This window comes from Rana temporaria, chromosome 12, assembly GCF_905171775.1.
Source record: "Rana temporaria chromosome 12, aRanTem1.1, whole genome shotgun sequence".
NCBI classification, from domain to species: domain Eukaryota; kingdom Metazoa; phylum Chordata; class Amphibia; order Anura; family Ranidae; genus Rana; species Rana temporaria.
This window is the reverse complement of record NC_053500.1, coordinates 28,820,265-28,842,252: the sequence shown is the minus strand read 5'-3', so window position 1 is coordinate 28,842,252 and position 21,988 is coordinate 28,820,265. Positions and strand designations below refer to the sequence as shown.

General features: G+C 44.8%; 1 protein-coding gene across 1 annotated transcript in view; it reads right to left on the bottom strand.

Moving 5' to 3' along the window:
• ITGB3 (integrin subunit beta 3) overlaps positions 1-21,718 on the bottom strand; it is a 115,666-nt gene extending 93,948 nt beyond the window's left edge. The window contains exons 1-2 of the mRNA XM_040331210.1: positions 21,537-21,718; positions 6,539-6,621 (exon numbers count right to left, since the gene is read on the bottom strand). Of these exons, the coding sequence (XP_040187144.1) occupies positions 6,539-6,621; positions 21,537-21,597 (144 nt within the window). The 5' untranslated portion in view covers positions 21,598-21,718. The remainder of the gene's footprint in view (positions 1-6,538; positions 6,622-21,536) is intronic.
• Positions 21,719-21,988: the final 270 nt, after the last annotated feature.

The following is a 21,988-nucleotide window of genomic DNA, read 5'->3' as shown; positions in this document are numbered from 1 at the left end:
CTCATATATGGGGCTTAACTTTACGCCGGACGTACGACTTACGCAAGCCACGTATATTATGCGCCAGGCGCAAGTACGTTCATGGATCGGCGTATCTCCCTCATTTGCATATGCGCATAGGAAATCCATGGGAGCGGCCAGCGTAAATATGCGCCTACGATACGCCGGCGTAGGAAAGTTACGTCAGTCGGATGAAGCCTATTTTCAGGCGTATCTAGTTCTGTGGGCACGGCGCACAGATACGACGGCGCATATTTACACTTACGTGGCGTATCTCGAGATACGTCGGCGTAAGTGCTTTGTGAATCCGGGCCTATGTATTTTTTTGTTTGTTTGACTGGGGAAGGGTAAGAACCTCTGGCATGTTTTTATTGCAGTCCTTGGCACCTTTATCATCAGGCACCCGGAGCACTTACTTTAGATCACTTGTGGGGTGCCCCAGGTCCCAATGTTGCGGCTGCCTACTATTTTTTTTTTATTTCAAAGTCATACCACTTCAGTGCCATTCGCATTGAGGCCACCAGCAGACTTCAGATACAGCAACCCGACTGTCAGACCTCACATACCGTGGTAGGGAAGCTTCTTCTTGGTTCTGAGGTGTCACACAGACGAGTGGAGGACTTTACCTCACTCTCAACACTATGAATTGCCACGTTATTTGAGGTCTGGTGAGTGTACTGGGGGGGGGGCTGTGTTCTGGGGGAGGGAGAGGCATGTACTGATGAATGTACTTTGAGAGGAGGAGTGGAGAGAGATGTGCTTGGGGGGGGGGGATATTTAACCTGCACTCTATGTAATGCATGCTGGTCTGTGCGCAACACATACTTCTGACCCCTGTTAGGTACCATAACCCCTGCATTACACACTCCTAAACCCTGCACTCTTTGTGCTATGCACTCCTGACCCCTGCACCCTGCGTGCTATGCACTCCTGACCCCTGCGTGCTATTCACCCCTGACCCCTGCACCCTGCGTGCTATTCACCCCTGACCCCTGCACCCTGCGTGCTATGCACTCCTGACCCCTGCACCCTGCGTGCTATGCACTCCTGACCCCTGCACCCTGCGTGCTATGCACTCCTGACCCCTGCGTGCTATTCACCCCTGACCCCTGCACCCTGCGTGCTATTCACCCCTGACCCCTGCACCCTGCGTGCTATGCACTCCTGACCCCTGCACCCTGCGTGCTATGCACTCCTGACCCCTGCACCCTGCGTGCTATGCACTCCTGACCCCTGCACCCTGCGTGCCATTGGCTCCCGCTGCTGTCAATCAAATCTTGTGAGGAAGGAGCGGGGGCATGGCAAAGCCACGCTGTGTGTTTCTATGGATTTACACTTGAGGGCACACCCACATGTGTGCCCCTATAGCAGACAGCTTGCTATGGGGATACATACGGAAGAATAGAAGTGGAGAGTGCTGGCAGAAGACACCATAAGAGGAGGTTTGGGGCCGCTCTGTGCAATACCATTGCACACAGCAGGTAGGTATAACATGTTTAATATTTTAGAAAAAAAAAAAAAGCCTTTACAACCAAGCCCTGTTCACTGTTAGCCAGTCACCATTCATCGCACCATACTGCCCCTACTTCCAGTGCTGCTTGGGATCCGTCCCAGTCAGAATAGAGGCAGGTGTTTTATTATTGAACGCAACCCTGGCCATTAAATAGATTGATACAGAACTATAAAAAAAAGAAAAACTAACTGAGGTTCTAAAACTTCCCCCATTCATTTCAAATCTACCATTTACTGTACATTGCTGATTGAAAATGCTTGTTGCCTGACTGTCTTTGGCTTCAGCACTGTGAGTCACTGATCTGGAACAAGCATAAGGCCAGCAGAAGGCCAGAGTACATAGGCCCGGATTCACAGACACTGGCGCATATTAATGCCGCCGTAGCGTATCTCCTTTACACTACGCCGACACAGCGCAGAGAGGCAAGCACTGAATTCACAAAGCACTTCCTCCCAAATCTGCGCTGGGTTTCTCAGGCGTAAGCCGGCGTAGGTGGAAGTGGGCGTGAGCCATGCCATGCTAATGAGGCGTGACCCCATGCAAATGATGGGCCGAGCGCCAGACAGATACGTATCGCCAACTGCGCATGCGCCGTCCCGTGGACGCATCCCAGTGCGCATGCTCACAAATACGTCGGAACAACTGCCTAACATATGCCGGATCACTGCCTACGGCGTGAACGTACTCTACGCCTAGTCATATTCACTTCCAATGTAAACTACGTAAACTACGCGGGCTTGTGTTCCCTGGTGCAGCCCTTTGCATGGATGCTGCTGAGTTACACCTCCTTTATGGGGCTTAACTTTACGCCGTACGTACAACTTACGCGCACCAGTCATAGCCTGCGTCGGGCGCAAGTACGATCGTGAATTGGCGTATCTCCCTCATTTGCATATTAGAATAGAAAATCAATGGAAGCGCCACATGCGTCCAGCATAAATATGCGCCCACTCTACGCCGGCGTAGGCAAGTTACGTCGGTGGAATGAAGCCTGTTTTTAGGCGTATCTTAGGTTTGTGGGGACGGCACATAGATACGACGGCGCATATTTGCACTTAAGCGGCGTATCTCGAGATACGTCGGCGCAAGTGCTTTGTGAATCTGGGCCATACAGCGTACCAGCCAGACTTAAAGCATTTTAACAAGAGGGTCATCAATAGCAATTGCCATTGACAGTTCTACACTTGCAGACTCAGGTCTGCACACATACCAGAGCAAATGCAGAGTATCAATTCTCTACTGTTTATGGGTCCTGCCTTGTAGCTCCAGGCCCAGGGGTTGGATCCCTCTAAGGATGCTATCTGTGTGGAGTTTGTCCCTTCTCTGGATGCTTGTATGGATTTCCCCTGGGTGCTCCAGTTATCTCCCACAATGCAAAGACATTGTGGTTTGTTAACTGACTTCCTGCCATACTGCTTATGGAGTGTGCCATGGGGAGATTAGAGCGCAAGCTTGGTCAGGAGACTGTCATGGATGGTTTTATGTACCCTAAAGCACTGCATAATATGTACTTTCTATATACACATGGGAAATAAACTATATTCAATGTTACATGGACATTGAATGTTTCCTTAATGTTCCGAAAGAGGATGGAAACTATGGCCCAGATTCTCAAAGGAGATACGCCGTCGTATCTCTGAGTCTGAGCGGTCGTATCTATGCGCCTGATTCGTAGAATCAGTTACGCATAGATTTGTATTAGATCCGACCGGCGTAAGTCTCTTACGCCGTCGGATCTTAACTGCATATTTATGCTGGCCGCTAGGGGCGTGTACGCTGATTTACGCCTAGAAATATGTAAATCAGCTAGATACGCAAATTCACAAACGTACGCCTGGCCGACGCAGTACAGATACGCCATTTACGTTAGGCTTTTCCCAGGGTAAAGTTACCCCTGCTATATGAGGCGTACATGCGGCGTACCAATGTTAAGTATGGACGTCGTTCCCGTGTCGAATTTTGAAAATTTTATGTGGTTTGCGTAAGTCGTCCGTGAATGGGGCTGGACGTCATTTACGTTCACGTCAAAACCAATACGTCCTTGCGGCGTACTTTGGAGCAATGCACACTGGGATATGTCCACGGACGGCGCATGCACCGTTCGTAAAAAGCATCATTTACGTGGGGTCACAAAACATTTATATTACACACGCCCACATCTTCCAAATTTGAATTAGGCGGGCTTTCGCCGGCTTATTTACGCTACGCCGCCGCAACTTACAGAGTAAGTGCTTTGAGAATACTGCACTTGCCCGTCTAAGTTGCGGAGGCGTAACGTAAATACGATACGTTACGCCCACACAAAGATACGCCGATCTACGAGAATCTGGCCCTATGAAGTGAAGGTACCACTTCTGGTGTTCCCAAAGATCAGATGACTTAGTCCACCGCACTTTTCCTGTATCCAAAGCCAGCTATTTATTTTTTTAGTTTCTAATAGAGTGTGCGTGTTTGGGGAGGATAGGTAGGGGTTTTGGTGGCATTTGATCACCTCTGCTGGTTTTTATTTTTTGCGCTATAAACAAAAAAAGAGCGAACATTTTGAAAAAAAATGAAATATTTTTTACTTTTTGCTATAATAAATATCCCCAACAAATATATATATATATAAAAAAAAAAATTCTTTCTCAGTTTAGGCCAATATGTATTCTACATATTTTTTGTAAAAAAATCACAATAAGCGTATATTGATTGGTTTGCGCAAAAGTTATAGCTTCTACAAAATAGGGGATTGTTTTATGGCATTTTCATTATAATTTTTTTTTATTAGTAATGGTGGCGATCTGCGATTTTTATTGTGACTGCGACATTATGGCGGACACTTTGACACTATTTTGGGACCATTGTCATTTATACAGCGATCAGTGCTATAAAAATGCACTGATTACTGTGTAAATGACACTGGTAGGGAAGGGGTTAAACAGTAGGGGGGCGATCAAGGGGTTAAGTGTGTCCTAGGGAGTGATCCCACTGCAATATCCACAGACATCTCCCCCACTGTAATATCCACAGACATCTCCCCCACTGTAATATAAACAGACATCTCCCCCACTGTAATATCCACAGACATCTCCCCCACTGCAATATCCACAGACATCTCCTCCACTGTAATATCCACAGACATCCCTCCCACTGTAATATCCACAGACATCTCCCCCACTGTAATATCCACAGACATCCCTCTCACTGTAATATCCACAGACATCTCCCCCACTGTAATATACACAGACATCTCCCCACTGTAATATCCACAGACATCTCCCCCACTGTAATATCCACAGACATCTCCCCCCCCTGTAATATCCACAGACATCTCCCCCACTGTAATATCCACAGACATCTCCCCCACTGTAATATCCACAGACACCTCCCCACTGTAATATCCACAGACATCTCCCCCACTGTAATATCCACAGACATCTCCCCCACTGTAATATCCACAGACATCTCCCCCACTGTGATATCCGCAGACATCTCCCCCACTGTAATATCCACAGACATCTCCCCCACTGTAATATCCACAGACATCTCCCCCACTGTAATATCCACAGACATCTCCCCCACTGTAATATCCACAGACATCTCCCCCACTGTAATATCCACAGACATCTCCCCCACTGAAATATCCACAGACATCTCCCCCACTGTAATATCCACAGACATCTCCCCACTGTAATATCCACAGACATCTCCCCACTGTAATATCCACAGACACCCTTCCCACTGTAATATACACAGACATCTCCCCCACTGTAATATCCACAGACATCTCCCCCACTGTAATATCCACAGACATCTCCCCACTGTAATATCCACAGACATCTCCCCCACTGTAATATCCACAGACATCTCCCCCACTGTAATATCCACAGACATCTCCCCCACTGTAATATCCACAGACATCTCCCCCACTGTAATATCCACAGACATCTCCCCACTGTAATATCCACAGACATCTCCCCACTGTAATATCCACAGACACCCTTCCCACTGTAATATACACAGACATCTCCCCCACTGTAATATCCACAGACATCTCCCCCACTGTAATATCCACAGACACCTCCCCACTGTAATATCCACAGACATCTCCCCCACTGTAATATACACAGACATCTCCCCCACTGTAATATCCACAGACACCTCCCCACTGTAATATCCACAGACATCTCCCCCACTGTAATATCCACAGACATCTCCCCCACTGTAATATCCACAGACATCTCCCCCACTGTAATATCCACAGACATCTCCCCCATTGTAATATCCACAGACATCTCCCCCACTGTAATATACACAGACATCTCCCCCACTGTAATATCCACAGACATCTCCCCCACTGTAATATCCACAGACATCTCCCCCATTGTAATATCCACAGACATCTCCCCCACTGTAATATACACAGACATCTCCCCCACTGTAATATCCACAGACATCTCCCCCACTGTAATATCCACAGACACCTCCCCACTGTAATATCCACAGACATCTCCCCCACTGTAATATCCACAGACATCTCCCCCACTGTAATATCCACAGACATCTCCCCCATTGTAATATCCACAGACATCTCCCCCACTGTAATATACACAGACATCTCCCCCACTGTAATATGGTCCACATCTCCCCCACTTTATAGGAAGATTAGTGCTTGCTTAGTCTTACCAGAGAAGCCGGCAGAACACAAGTAGTTGAGGCCGGGTGATGACGTCAGCGCGCCACTCTAGGCTCCCCTAGGCCGCCACCAGGTGGACCAAGATGGTCGCCACTCCAGAAGCTAGGCCGAACCCACAGCCTTTCCTATGGCTGAGGCAGCAGCGAAGCTCCGCGGATCACACATTGTGTCGATCCGCATATGGTGACCCGTTCGGATCACGGATCATTTACGATCCGTTGCACCACTAGTACCAATCAAAAGAATTTTGATTGATCAAAAAAAATTACGATTAATCAAGGAATTAATCTTTAATTTCCACAGCCCTAATATTATTATAAGTGATGAGAGATGATGTATGTCCTTACCGTTTGAGAGCACCAGGCACATGATGGACTGACAGCGAGGCATTGCTGGCAGGAGTTGACTCCTCTGGTAGCGCAGATAGAGGCTGAAACACACAGATACTTTAATGTTAGGATGTTAGGAACAGAACGGTTAGTCCTACACATAATTAGAAGATAGAAACTGAGAATTTTGTTTTGTTAGGAAAAAAAATGAAACCCTTGAAGATCATTTATACTATTGAATTATATATTTGGTACTTTAGTAAATGTTACTGCAGATTGTTACCTTTTCTATTGTGTAAAATACTAAGACAGATTATTTTACTGCAACTGCTGTAAGTTCACACAGGCAGCCCAGGGGCCGTTTTTTTCAAATATCAAATATTAAAGTGGTTGTAAACCTTTGTGTTTTTTCACCTTAATGCATCCTATGCAATAAGGTGAAAAAACACCTTGCACTCTCTGGCCCCCCCGCGAGCCCCCGTTTAACTTACCTGAGCCCCGAATCTCCATGTGCGAGATCCCGCGTTGCTTTCTCCAGGTCTTGTCGGCACTTTATTGGATAGATTGCGAGCACGCGGCGGACATCGTGTCTGCGGGACCCGTGGGCACGGTTACAGAGCACGCAGCGGGCGTGCGCACGTGCCCACTATGCCACGATTTAAAGGGTTTTACCTTTAGATAGTAAAACATTTTTTTCTGCCAGTAAATACTTTCTACAGCCCACTTCCTGTTTCTTGTCTGGTAAAAAGCCTAGGCTTATGACATCATGCATAGCTCTCTTTCTAACTCTTATGAGAGTTTGCCAGGAAAGGAGGGGGAATGAGTCATTAAGAGGGCCAATGAGAGCTGGAAGTGTGCCTTTTTGTGTGTGTGTAAATCCAGGAAGGGAACAGGCTGCAGCTTTAGCTGTCGACAAATTAAAATGGTTGCAGACTCATTGGAGGGAGATTTCTGCAGCATATTTGGCAAATACAGAATCACAGTATATATAAAATAAGGAGGGAAGCTTCAAAATGGCAAATATGTTTTTATTACAAATTACCGTATTTATCGGCGTATATCGCGTACTTTTTCCCCCTTAAAATAAGGGGAAAATCGTGGGTGCGCGATATACGCCGATACCCGCTTCCCGCGCTGTGTTTGAGCGCCTGCGCCGACGTATACCGAGTGCAGTACACTTGGCTACATTCGGCCAGGCTCAGCTTCGCTCGTGCTCACGCATAAACGTCACAGAGCGTGAGCACGAGCGAAGCCGAGCCTGGCCGAATGTAGAAAAGTGTACTGCACTCGATATATGTCGGCGGAGGCGTTCAAACTGAGCGCGGGAAGCGGCGATTCGACGGGGAGACAGCACGGGAGAAGCCGGGAGGACACCACCGAAGCCACAGACGGACGCCGGACCCGTCGAGGCCGCCGATGAATGCCGCGCAAGACACTAAAACTTTAAGTACTAAAATGTTTTTTTTTACAGGAATTGCGGGTCCACATTAGGGGTGCGCGCTATACGCCGGAGCGCGCAATACCCCAATAAATACGATATGTGAGCAGACTGCAGTTCCTCTTTAATTGTGAGTATTTTATAATCAGCAGGCTCATCTTCACATGTTTTTTAGTTTCTTCTTAAAAAGGAAGTGAACATGAATAAGGCACTGCTAGTGTCATGAGATTTTAAGTCAGATTTGGTGATGTCACCACTGTGCTGCTCGCTGTTCTTCTTACTGGCGGCTCTGACACGGGGAAGCAAAATCCTGCCTCTACCAAGATGGCCGCCCCAACACAGAGACACAGTGTAGAACTAGGCATTTTAAGTCTTTATTGGGGAAAAATCAGATGCAGGAAGACCACCGGTAATGCTGGTGACTAGTCATTTGGCATCTGCCAGCCTTTTATGGGCACAGCTTCAACTCTTCACTTCATATTTAACAGATCTGTTATAAATAGTCTGCTGTTTGCAGAGCTTAAGCTGAAATGTACACACACCAGTAAATGAGTCAGAGTACAATTTTTCCTTATTGCATAGTTTAGTCTACATTTTCACACTGAGTAAGTAAAAGGGAAAGCATAGGCTGTTATGCTTTCTCTTTAGAGGACCCACAGTGCTCTGGGAATCCTTTGTCATGTGTTAACTGCTTACTAGTAAAACAATAATTGAGCATGTGTATATATATATATATATATATATATTTATATATACACACATACATACATACATACATACATACATATATATATATATATATATATATATATATATATATTACACACACACACACACACACAGTGGATATAAAAAGTCTACACACCCCTGTTAAAATGTTAGGTTTTTGTGATGTAAAAAAATTAGACAAAGATAAATAATTTCAGAACTTTTTCCACCTTTAAATGTGACCTATAAACTGTACAACTGAATTGAAAAACAGACTAAAATCTTTTAGGGGGGAGTAAAAATAAAAAATAAAATAAAGTGATTGCATAAGTGTGAGCACCATTTATAACTGGAAAAAGTTCTTTGTCTAATTTTTTTACATCACAAAAACCTAACATTTTAACAGGGGTGTGTGGACTTTTTATATCCACTGTATAATATATATATATATATATATATATATATATATATATATATATATATATATATATATATATATATATATATATATATAGTTGACCCAAACAATTATAGCTTCCTTTTAAGGAAACAAGCTTAATTTACACCAGTGAAGATTCTGGGAAATTCTGTCTACGAACTGAATACTGTTTCCATGGTGAGGGAAGAAAAATTTGACATTTTGTAGCAAATTTAGAAAATTTCTTGCGGCAGAATGAGATGTAAAGGTATTTTATTAACAATATGGCTTTTTTGGCAATTGGATATTTCACTTTTCCTGATATGTGAACCCTCACCTTGTAAAACAACCTATTAAAGTGGAGGTCCACCCAAAAAAAAAAATGTATACTTACCAGAAGTTAATGTTACCTGGCAGATCGTCCTAATCTGCCTCTTCCTCTTCCACGGTGAGGTTCTGTGTTCTCCTCCTCGCGTTGCCTCCTGGGAAATGGAGGCGCGCTGCTTTCTGGGACACACAGGACAGTGTCCCCATTCACAAATAACTGCGTGACCCGCGTATCTCACGCATGCGCAGTAGGAAACGGGCAGTGAAGCCGTAATGCTTCACTGCCTGTTTCCCTTAGTGAGGATGGCGGCAGTGGGACCCGGTCCGAGGGACGGATCTGCCTCGGGTGGCCGATATCGCGGGCAACCTGGACAGGTAAGTGTGCTTATTAAAAGCCGTCTGTAAAAAAAAAAAAAAAATTAAAAGTCAGCAGCTACAAAAACACTGTAGCTGCTGACTTTTAATTATTATTTTTTTTTTTTACAGACGAACGTCCGCTTTAAGTTTAAAATAGAAATGAAAGGCAAACCTTTTTGCATACAGTGTGTATATATATATATATATATATATATATATATATATATATATATATATATATATATATATACCTTTGTTTCTTTTTTTTTTTAAAGGGGGTCAAATTATTTATGTTCCCAGCTGCATAAGGAGCTTGGAGAAGTGGGGGTGGAGAAGCAAAAGTATAATTGATTAGCTGTGCGGGGGGGGATCAGCACAAGTCTGGTCATTGGAGGAGAGGCAGGGACAGCTGACCTTGCTGGGAAGGATGTTCTCCTATGCCTAGAGTGGTCAGTTTAAAATAAGAGAGCGAGGGACTAAGAGAATCACCAGATATTTCACACAAGGAAAGCAATACATGGAGGATACTTTTAACACATGTACGTGGTACAACAGGCACATATCAGGAATACAAAATGTTGGAGCAACTCTTTAAAAATAATCTGATTTCTGCAGTTAGTGTTAGTATGGTCATTAACCTCAGTACTTTTATTGTATATCATGAAAGCATCACAGAACAGGTAAATGAAAGCAAACTTATCTTCTGAGGCCCCGTACACACGACCAGTTTCCTCGGCAGAATTCAGCTTCCGACCGAGTTTCTGGCTGAATTCTGCCGAGAAACCCGGCCGTGTGTACACTTTCGGCCGAGGAAGCCGACGAGGACCTCGGCAAGGAAATAGAGAACATGTTCTCTATTTCCTCGTTGTTCTATGGGAGAACTCGGCCCGCCGAGGTCCTCGGCGGCTTCAGGGCTGAACTGGCCGAGGAACTCGATGTGTTTGGCACGTCGAGTTCCTCGGCCGTGTGTACGGGGCCTGATTGGCTCAACTAACTTATTAATGGCAGCCAGAGAGCCAGGGAGGTTATTCAGCTATATTGGTCTAAATTAATGCCACGTACAGACCCAGGTCAACCATTCTTACTGCTGACATTGAACATGAAGAATTTTCAGAATGGGCTATAATCAGATCAAGTCAATCTAGTAACTGTGTAATGCAAAAGGCAGATCACTCAGTATTTATCACTATATAATTGTTTAAAGTGAGCCTGTTGGATATTTTAAACCATGAAAACAGTGTTTCTCAACCTTTTCCAGTCAAGGCACCCTTTAAAATGCTGCACAATCTCGAGACACTCCATTGTAAAATGTAAAAAATTTAACTACCGTATATACTCGAGTATAAGCTGACCTGAATATAAGCCGAGGCACCTAATTTTACCACAAAAAAATGGGAAAAATTAGTGACTCGAGTATAAGCCTAGGGTGTCCATCTGCATGCCTCACTGTGTCCATGTGCATGCCTCACTGTGCCCATGCCTCACTGTGCCCATGCCTCACTGTGTCCATGACTAGACTGAGGTTTAACATGGGAGTCTATGGAAGGGGTGCCCGGGTTTGAAAAATCGGTGTTCCCCGGCCGTAGGTCCCCCAGACAACAAACTTTGCACACTTGTAGAGGAGAAATGGGGCTACATGTGTGCCAATCCGGGTCCAGGGGACCTATGGCCGGCCGGTACCGGGTCCCCAAAGTCCGGGAGATCAGGTGCAAAAAGGTGACTCGAGTATAAGCCGAGGGGGGCATTTTCAGCTCACAAAAAAATGTGCTGGAAAACTCGGCTTATACTCGAGTATATACAGTAATAGTTTTACATAATGCAGCAACATCCACACATGTAGGACACCCCACACTAGAGATGATTTATTCTTCAACATCAGGGGTCTCCACACTTTTCAAACAAAGGGCCAGTTCACTGCTCTTCAAATATTAAGGGGGGGGGGGGACGGAACTGTGGCCAGTGGGAGTAGAAAATGCCCTGGCATTGGTGGGAGTGAACAATGTCATAGGTGTTAGGGTGACTTTAACCTTACAAACAGACATTACAATAATAAAGGTAGGTTATTATACATGTGAGTGTCCTTGAATGACTAACTCCACGTGGACTTGTCACAGTCTTCATGGAAAAGGGAACAATCAACACTAGCTGGCACAAAGAATTTCCGACATTTTTGAAATATTTTTTTTTAATAGCTCTTCTGTTTCCTCCCAATCAGTGCAAAGTCAAAACCTTTTCTACTGACTTCTGCAGTGAGCAAATGCAGAAATTTAGATTTTTTTAATAAGAGGATTCTCAATTTAAAAGTACATGCCAGAAGAAGTATAATGTAAAATCAGCCCATGGGTGGCCATACAGAGGCAGATGAGTCACCAAGAGCGAGTGGCGAGACATCTGCTCAGAATTAAATAAGCGGTGTGCTGCCAGGAGCTTCTGCAACCTTCTTCCCATAGGGGTCCTTTAAATCAGTCTGAACTGTGCCAAAGACGTATGTGATAATCAGTCTGAACTGTGCCAAAGACGTATGTGATAATCAGTCTGAACTGTGCCAAAGACGTATGTGATAATCAGTCTGAACTGTGCCAAAGACGTATGTGATAATCAGTCTGAACTGTGCCAAAGACGTATGTGATAATCAGTCTGAACTGTGCCAAAGACGTATGTGATAATCAGTCTGAACTGTGCCAAAGACGTATGTGATAATGTGTCTGAACTGTGCCAAAGACGTATGTGATAATGTGTCTGAACTGTGCCAAAGACGTATGTGATAATCAGTCTGAACTGTGCCAAAGACGTATGTGATAATGTGTCTGAACTGTGCCAAAGACGTATGTGATAATCGGTCTGAACTGTGCCAAAGACGTATGTGATAATGTGTCTGAACTGTGCCAAAGACGTATGTGATAATCAGTCTGAACTGTGCCAAAGACGTATGTGATAATCAGTCTGAACTGTGCCAAACGTATGTGATAATCAGTCTGAACTGTGCCAAACGTATGTGATAATCAGTCTGAACTGTGCCAAAGACGTATGTGATAATGTGTCTTAGAAACGTCTATATCTATTACAAATGTGACCTGGCAGAGCCAAAGCCACTGTCCCATCATTCTGGTGTATAGGCAACTGTACATTTCCAATCCAACAGGAAATGTGCCAAACACACTGGGGCTGATTTATTAAAAGGAGTTGGGAATCTTCACTCAATAAATGGTGTTAATATTCACTTTATTCATCCATTTGCACATGATACTTAATATAGTACTTAAAGTGGAGGTTCCCTCAAAAACTAAATTTTTAACATTAGATTGAGGCTCGTTTTGTGAAGGGGAATCGGGTGTTTTTTTTTAAATCGAAGCAGTACTTACCGTTTTAGAGATAGATCTTCGCCGCCACTTCCGGGTATGGGCTGCGGGACTGGGCGTTCCTATTTGATTGACAGGCTTCCGACAGGCTTCCGACGGTCGCATGCAGCGCGTCACGATTTTCCGAAAGTAGCCGAACGCCGGTGCGCAGGCGCCGTATAGAGCCGCACCAACGTTCGGCTTCTTTCGGCTACTCGTGACGCGATGTATGCGACCGTCGGAAGCCTGTCAATCAAATAGGAACGCCCAGTCCCGAAGACCATACCCGGAAGCGGCGCAGAAGATCTCTCTCTAAAACGGTAAGTACTGCTTCAATTTAAAAAAAAAAAACCCGATTCCCCTTCACAAAACGAGCCTCAATCTAATGTTAAAAATTGTTTTTCGGGTGAACTCCCGCTTTAAAGTGAACAGGAAATAGCTTTTGACATGAGCTAATAAGCAAATTTAATATTCAGACACTTTATTTCGCTAACCCTTAGTAAATCAGCCCAAATAATTACACATGCAGCACAATCAGTAATTTTACTCCAACATGGACTTATTTACCTCTACTTTCCTTATCACCAATATAGCGGTATTTCTTTATGAATTAGGGTCCTTTCACACGTGCGGACCGTTCGTCCGTTTTTTCATACGTCCGTTTATGGACTGCAATGCTTTCCAATGGGATAGTGTACATTAGCGGATGACCATCTGCTAACGTCCGTTAACATCCGTCTCCGTTAAGCTCCGTTTTTTTGAACGGAAGAAAACCCTATTTTTCTTCCGTCAAAAAAACGGAACGGACGAAAAACGGATGTTAGCGAACGATCCGATCCGCTAACATCCGTTTTTCATCAAAATATGTAATAAAAATAAAGTTCTAACAAAAAAAAAACAGATGAAAAACGGATGAAAAACGGATGTCAACTGATGAAAAAACGGATCAACTGATAATAAAAAACTGATCTAAAAAACGGTCCGCACGTGTGAAAGGACCCTTAGTCGCAACAATAGCACCATGTGATAATAATATCACATATCAGAATTACCTGAATTTGTCACACATGTCAATACTAACAAAAAAAAAGTCACATGGTTTCCATGAATTTGGTGCATTGTGTTGCGTCTCTGCAACAACATTTGTCTTTAACGCTAGGTTCACACTTGTGTGACCTTCGTTCTTTGTGTAGATAGGCCATTAATTTCTGTGGGCTTCCCTACCCCCTACAAAAATGCAGGGAATAAAGTCCCTGTCTGTTTTTTATTCAAATCATCATTTGATGCGTGTGCAAATGTGCTGCGTTTTCCGATGTGGGTTGTGCCATTCGGAATTAATGGCAATCTCACTCTTGTACTAAGGCCGCATTCAGACCTGAGCGTAGCGTTTTCGGTCGTTTTGTCGCGCGTATTCACACATATTCGTGCGTTTGCATACAGCGTTGTCCGACGTTTTTGAACTTCGTCGTTTTTTATTTTAGCCAATAGGAAAAATGATCATCTCTTTCATCACTTGTTGCTATGTTTGTAGATTTTTTTTTATCTTCTTCCTGGGTGAATGTTCTATTTCACAGAACAGATTAAAGCGACAAAACGCCCGTAGAAACACTCGTTGTCGCGCTAGACGCTTGAATCGAGCGTTTCCATTAGTTTCTATGGGAATACAAACGTTCAAAAACTCCCAAATTCACCCGATTCGCGCGGATTGTTTGAGCTTCAGGCGTTTTGGAGCGGAGATGTGAACCATCTCCATAGAGAATAATGTATTTTTACCCCTCTAGCGTTTTATAGCTTTAAGGTTACAAATGCTCAGGTGTGAATACAGCCAAAAGGGCAGTACATTTTGCCTGCAAGTCGGGAAGACGTGCAATTTTGCGAGCATTCTTGACTGTACAAGTGTGAACCTGGGCTAAGTTCCTCTGGAACAGATATTTGATATCTTTCCATTACTCTCCCGACTTCTCCAAATCGCTTCTCTGCCTATAAACTCCACTTCTTGTCATGAGAGATGCTTGTGTTAGTTCTATCAAAGTTGTGACAGATTTATTTGCACCCCACCAACACGTAGATGAATGTGTTGCAAGATTCAACATTTGTCTCTACAGCACTCTTTATGAATTCCAGAGCATAGAAAGCAACATTGAAACTCTAAACTTAGTAGTACACTGGCCCATCAGAGTGTTGTAGGAGGTAAAGGAGAAGAAATTGGGAAGACTGTACTATAGCTTTAAGACCAGACATCGGTCAGTAGGAACTGGTAAAAAACCTTCAGCAGCTACCATACAAAATCCAACCTCAGAAAAGATTGGGGTTAATATAATTGTTGGTCAGAGGGTGGTGGTGATAAGGTTTGAAATTTATAACCATAACTGTGGATGAAGTCCGACCCCCTCGCCACCAATATTATTAACACTGCCAATCTTCTCTCAGGCCTCGTACACACGACCGAGGAACTCGTCGTAAATGAAACAACGTTTTCCTCGACGAGTTCCTTGTTAGGCGTGTAGAGAAACTTGACAAGCTTTCTTTGCGTACACACTGTCAAGACCAAATCTCGTCGTTCTCAAGCGCGGTGACATACAACACGTACGACGGCACTATAAAGGGGAAGTTTGATTCCACTGGCGCCACCCTTGGGGCTGCTTTAGCTAATCTCATGTTACTGCGTGTTAAAGGGGTGGTTCACCCTAAAAACTACTTTTTTTTATTACACTGGCCCCCCACATTATAATACGATTAAGGCTATTATTTTTTTTTTGATGCTGTACATACCTTTGTACAGCATATTCACCCGTTGCGAGTCCCGCGGGAGTGGGCGTTCCTCACATGTCTGTGATTGACATTTTGACCAAAAACGAGCTCCCCCCGTCGCGTAAGCCGCGTCACAGTTGGCGAAAGGAGCCGAATGGCGAGTCGGCGCTATACTGCGCATCGCCGTTCGGCTCCTTTCGCCAATCGTGACGCGGCTTATGCGATGGGGGGAGCTCATTTTTGGTCAAAATGTCAATCACAGACATGTGAGGAACGCCCACTCCCGCGGGACTCGCAACGGGTGAATATGCTGTACAAAGGTATGTACAGCATCAAAAAAATAATAATAGCCTTAATCGTATTGTAATGTGGGGGGCCAGTGTAATAAAAAAAAGTAGTTTTTAGGGTGAACCACCCCTTTAAGTAAAAGTTTGGTGGGAGACGATTTGCACTTTTCAGTCTGTAACAGCGTGACAAATGTGCTATCTCCATTACAAACGCTACTTTTACCGAAGGTGCGCTCCCGTCTCATACTTTATTCTGATCATGCGCGGGTTTCTAAGCATACACACGAACGTGTTTCTCGTCAAAAACCAGCCCGACGAGGAACACGACGAGGAAATTGAGACTCCCGACAAAGAAAAAGAGAACTTGTTCTCTTTTTTTCTCGTTGAGTTCCTCGACAGTTTTCTCGATGAAAAACATACACACGACCGTTTTCCTCGGCAAAAAAGCTCTGCCACCAAGTTTCTTGATAGATTCTGTAGAGGAAAGCGGTCATGTGTACGAGCCCTGAGACTGTTCCTGTGCTAGAACCTTTTATATGGTAGATGGCTGAAACTTTTATGAATCCCAAGGGGTGTGTATAGGCAACTCTAGGTTTTCAATCCAATAAAAGGAGTGGTGAGAGGACCCTTCATGCAGAACTCAACAAACAAAATTAACAGTGTCTTTTAACAAATTTACGCCAAGAAAGTGCAAAGAACACTAATAAAGTTCAGTAGACGGGAGTCATTTCATTGTGCTGTAGATTATTGCCCATTGTTTTTCTTTTCACATGTGTATGTGGCCGACTACGATTTCCCGCGAGAGACTCAGCAGGGGTTTTCTGCGAACAGCTGCAGTTGGGAAGCCCCATTCAAAGCAATGGGCATCTGACAGCACGTGTAATTGAACATACAGAGATTAACTGCAGATGATTGGCCCAATGGCCCTGGACATAGAGGGCCAGATTCACGAACAATTACGGCGGCGTAACGTATCCCCTTTACGTTACTCCGCCGCAAGTTTTCGTTGTAAGTGCTTGATTCACAAAGCACTTGCGTGTAAACTTGCGGCGGCGTAGCGTAAAGCCGTCCGGCGCAAGCCCGCCTAATTCAAATGGGGCGTGTACCATTTAAATTAGGCGCGTTCCCACGCCGAACGTTCTGCGCATGCTCCGTTAGGACATTTCCCGCCGTGCTTTGCGTGTTTTTTGAACGGCGACGTGCGTTACGTCCTTTCGTATTCCTGGACGTCTTACGGAAAAAAAAAAAAAAATGAAATTCGACGCGGGAACGACGGCCATACTTTAACATGGCTGGTCTAAATCTAAGCCATGAAATAGCAGGCTTAAGTTTGGGACGGGAAAAACCAACTAGCGACGACATAAGAGAATGTGATGAACGCGCATACCTTCGTGGATCGCCGTAAACAGCTAATTTGCATACCCGACACGGAAAACGACGCAAACTCTACCCAGCGGTCGCCGAAGTATTGCATCCTAAGATCTGAAGGCGTACGAAGCCGTACGCCTGTCGGATCTTAGCCAAAAGCCGTTACGACGCGGCAAATTTGAAAGTACGCCGGATTATCAGCAGATACTCCGGCGTACTTTTTCTGTGAATCTGGCCCAGACAGTCTGGGGTTTATTTACTAAAGCTAGAGAGCTAGAGAGGGCAAAATTAGTCACAACTCTGCAAATAAACCAATCAGCTTCAATACTCAGCTTGTTCAATTGAGCTTTGGCAACAAAACCTGGAAGCTGATTGGTTTCTATACAGAATTCTGCCAAATGTTTTCCTCTTTAGCTTTAGTAAATAAACCCCCTTGTGTCATCCGCAGGTAATCGCTGCATATTCGATTACAGGGAAATTGCTACAAGCACTGTCAGCCTCCCAATGCTTTGAATGGGCCATTCATCTTGCTGCTTTTCACAAGTGTCTCCTGAGGCAAATCGTAGTTGGACCCATACGCAAGAAGCCAGCGGTGCATACTAGCTCATTATGCCTTTTGCCTTACAGGTGACAAAATGGGACTGTACAACCGCTTTAAACCCACAAGTGCCATTTTTTTTACCACTACTTTTTCTTTATATTGGCTTTTTAAATTTATAAAATGCAGCACTTTAGAAATTGGATGAAAGGTTTAGCACTGGGAACTCTTTTTGATATATAAAAAGTGCATTTTATATACAGTTATATAAATCACACCAAAATGAGGGATAACTGAGGAGGAAAGAGGGACAGAGTTCCAAATCAAGGACAGTCCCTCCAAATCAGGGACAGTTGGGATTTATGTTGGAAAGGAATCAGGACCTCTGTCAGATTTTTACTGTATTGCTGTTTGGGATCTCATTAGGGAGATTCACTCTCACTTTCCATAATCACCAGGACAGAAAAAGTTAATTGGAATCTAAAATGTGGCCAAAACTGTAGCAGAGGAAAACGCCAAAATGAGAACACTTATTCTGACTGTACTGCCAAAGATGGGATTTCCCTTCACTTTGGCGAGATATCGCTTCCTGTTGTGTCCCTGGGGCAGGAAATATAGTAACATCTCCTCTGTGGGGACAGCCATAGGAACCTTTCAGAGGTTCGAACCCTTCCCTGCTCTATTTTTTGCTTTTAGCTCGAGCTACTTTTCAGCTTTTTTTTTTTTTTTGCTTTGTTTTCTGCCCTTCTGGTCCGTGATCTCAGATGTTTAAATGACCATTTAAGGGTAAAAAAAAAAAATGTAACATGTCAATAGGCATGATTGCACTCTATTTTTCTAAACAATCCTCGCCTAACACTAAACTGTTCCCTAAACTAAACCCAAGTCATAGACAGACATGGCCCGCTGCCAAACAAGTACGCATACTGTTCAGAATGTACACAGCTGAGATGTTAGAGAGTACAAAAAAAACATAAAAGTAGAAACAATATATGAATAGTATATAACAGGCTTAACTAAGAAGGCAAATAAAAAGCAAAATGCTTACTAAATCTGGCCATGCACGGCTTAAGTTTTTTCAATGCCAGAGGCCACGTGGGTCGACAAACTTGGATTTAGGAATTAAAGAGCTGGGCAGAAAAAAGTCGGTCAAATAGTGACAGCAGCCAATCAGCTGCAGTTTTTGCTCTGGTATTCGTACAGGAACAGCGGCTGCCAGAATACAGGCATACCCCATTGGCTCTTTGGTTTCTATGCAAAAGTGAGCCTGATTTTGCACTTTCCAGCTTTAGTAAATAAACCCCATTGTGTACTTAAAGCGGATGTCCGCTGAAAAAAAAAAATATTAAAAGCCAGCAGCTACAAATACTGCAGCTGCTGACTTTTAATATTAGGACACTTACCTGTCCTGGAGTCCAGCGCCGTCCGCAGAAGAGGACGAGCAATCGCTCGTCACTCTGCTGCCCCGCCATCCTCGGTGAGGGAACCAGGAAGTCAAGCGCTCTGGCTTCACTGCCCGGTTCCCTACGGCGCATGCGCGAGTCGCGCTACGCCTGCCGATTGGCTCCTGCTATGTACTGGAAAGGGGGGGGGGGGGACGGGAGGTGAAGTCTTGCCCGCAGTCTGCCCGAGACTGTGTGGCCAGAAGTGGGTGCAAATACCTGTCTTTAGACAGGTATCTGCACCCCCCTCCCCCCTGAAAGGTGTCAAATGTGACACCGGAGGGGGGAGGGTTCCGATCAGCGGGAGTTCCACTTTGTGTTGGAGCTCCGCTTTAATAGTGTTGTATGCCTGTACAATAGTCGGCATCCATGCTGTTTAGTGTGAATGAGGAAATCTATGGTTTGCTCTCTCTCTAAATCATTACTCGTATGGCCAGCTCAAAGTAGCTCACAGACTGAACCAGTAGCAGAAACGTAAAGTAAAAAGTCCTGCACATTTCTTACTACGGTATAATAAAAACACTTTTACTAACTTGATCCTTCACTACCTCGGCAAACATCGCTCCCCTACACTCCAGCAGTGGACCGTCCCTCGGTGTCCTCACATCCAGTGCAGGGCTATGGTCCCCACATTGGTCTTGACAATGTCAGGGACATCCAGCTACTGGGGTGCAGGGGAGAAGAAGCTGCAGGGACTGGTCTAGCAGCATGGAGGATCCTGCAGGAGTGGAGGATCAGATAAGAAAAACTGTTTTACCTGGTCCCCTAGACTAAGGTGACCAGATTTCTTAAATGAAATCCGGGGACATATTTTTTCTTTACTAGTAATGGCGGCAATCAGCGACTCTCTGACCGTCGCCGCCCGCCTCACAGCCCCTCAAGTCTTACTCTTCGGGCCCCGGCTACTACTGGATGGGGAGCGGAGGAAGATCACCTCACCTCTGCATTGATTGGGCTACATTCAGGTAGCTGCGCGCATTATTACGGCGGCGCAGCGTATCGTATTTACGCTGCGCCGCCGTAAGTTATAGAGGCAAGTGCTGTATTCACAAAGCACTTGCCTCCTAACTTACGGCGGCGTATCGTAAATGGGGCCGGCGTAAGCGCGCCTAATTCAAATGAGGATGAGGGGGGCGTGTTTTATTTAAATTAATGGTGACCCCGCGTATTTTACGAACGGTGCATGCGCCGTTCGTGAAAGAATCCCAGTGCGCATGCTCGAAATTCCACCACAAATCGTCATTGCTTTCGACGTGAACGTAAATGACGTCCAGCCCTATTCGCGAACGACTTACGCAAACGACGTAAAAAATTTCAAAATTCGAAGCGGAAACGACGTCCATACTTAACATTGGCTGCGCCTCCTAATAGCAGGAGTAACCTTACGCCGAAAAAGCCTAACGTAAACGACGTAACAAAATTGCGCCAGGCGTACGTACGTTTGTGAATCGGCGTATCTAGGTCATTTGCATATTCTACCAAAAACAACGGAAGCGCTCCTAGCGGCCAGCATAAAATTGCACACAATTATACGCCGCCGTATTCAAGTTACGTTGGCGGAGGAAGCCTATTTTTTCAACGTATCTGCCTTTGAGAATCGGCGTAAAGATACAACGGCACAGATTTTAAATCTGGAGATACGCCGCCGTAACTTGTTGCTGAATCTAGCCCATTGTCTTTGAAATTGCCCCTGCCCCCTATTAAATCCAATCTCGGGACAAAACCCAGGGACAGACTTGGTCCGGGGACAGTGTCCTCAATCAGGGGACTGTCCCCTGGTCACCCCACCCTAGACACCCTTGCAGTGCGGGCGCAGCCTCAATGCCAGGCAGGTAGTTACTTTTCCCAGAATTCCCCAAAACTTGTCTATGCACCAATTTCATGGACATAAGAATGTTAGACACATCAATTCAGCATTGCTGCGGAGGGACATCGAACCCTCTCGCTGATTGACACTTGCATTGTACAAGATACGTCCCTACAGGCACTGCAGAAAAGTTCATACATTCATAGAACAGTGCTAACAAGTTTACATCTAACTTACCACAACTTGCAGTAGTGAACAGAAAGAAAAACAGAAATCCTTTGAATGTGGCAGTCATCATTGTGCCCAGCTGTGCCAAGATCCCTGATGACTGGGGGGTTGGAGTTCTCTATCAAATACCCCCAGCAGCTCTTGTCCCAGCAAAAAGAGATGAGTACTGGATTGTTAGTACTAAGTACATTCAGATCTCCTCCCATGACTTGTTCACACCCTGCAACTACAGACATTCCTCCTATTAAAGCCCTTGGATTTAGTCATCACACTGCTGCCCCCCTCTGGTTAACCCCTTTAAAACCTTGCGAAATAAAGTAACACGCACATCCCTGCTGGAACAGATGACACATTTATTCTCTTTATTCCCCAGTGACACCACTGTGAGAAATAAAAAATAAAATTTCACTAGGTCCAACTGGAGAATAAATAAAAAATAATAATAAATAAATAATAAGGGG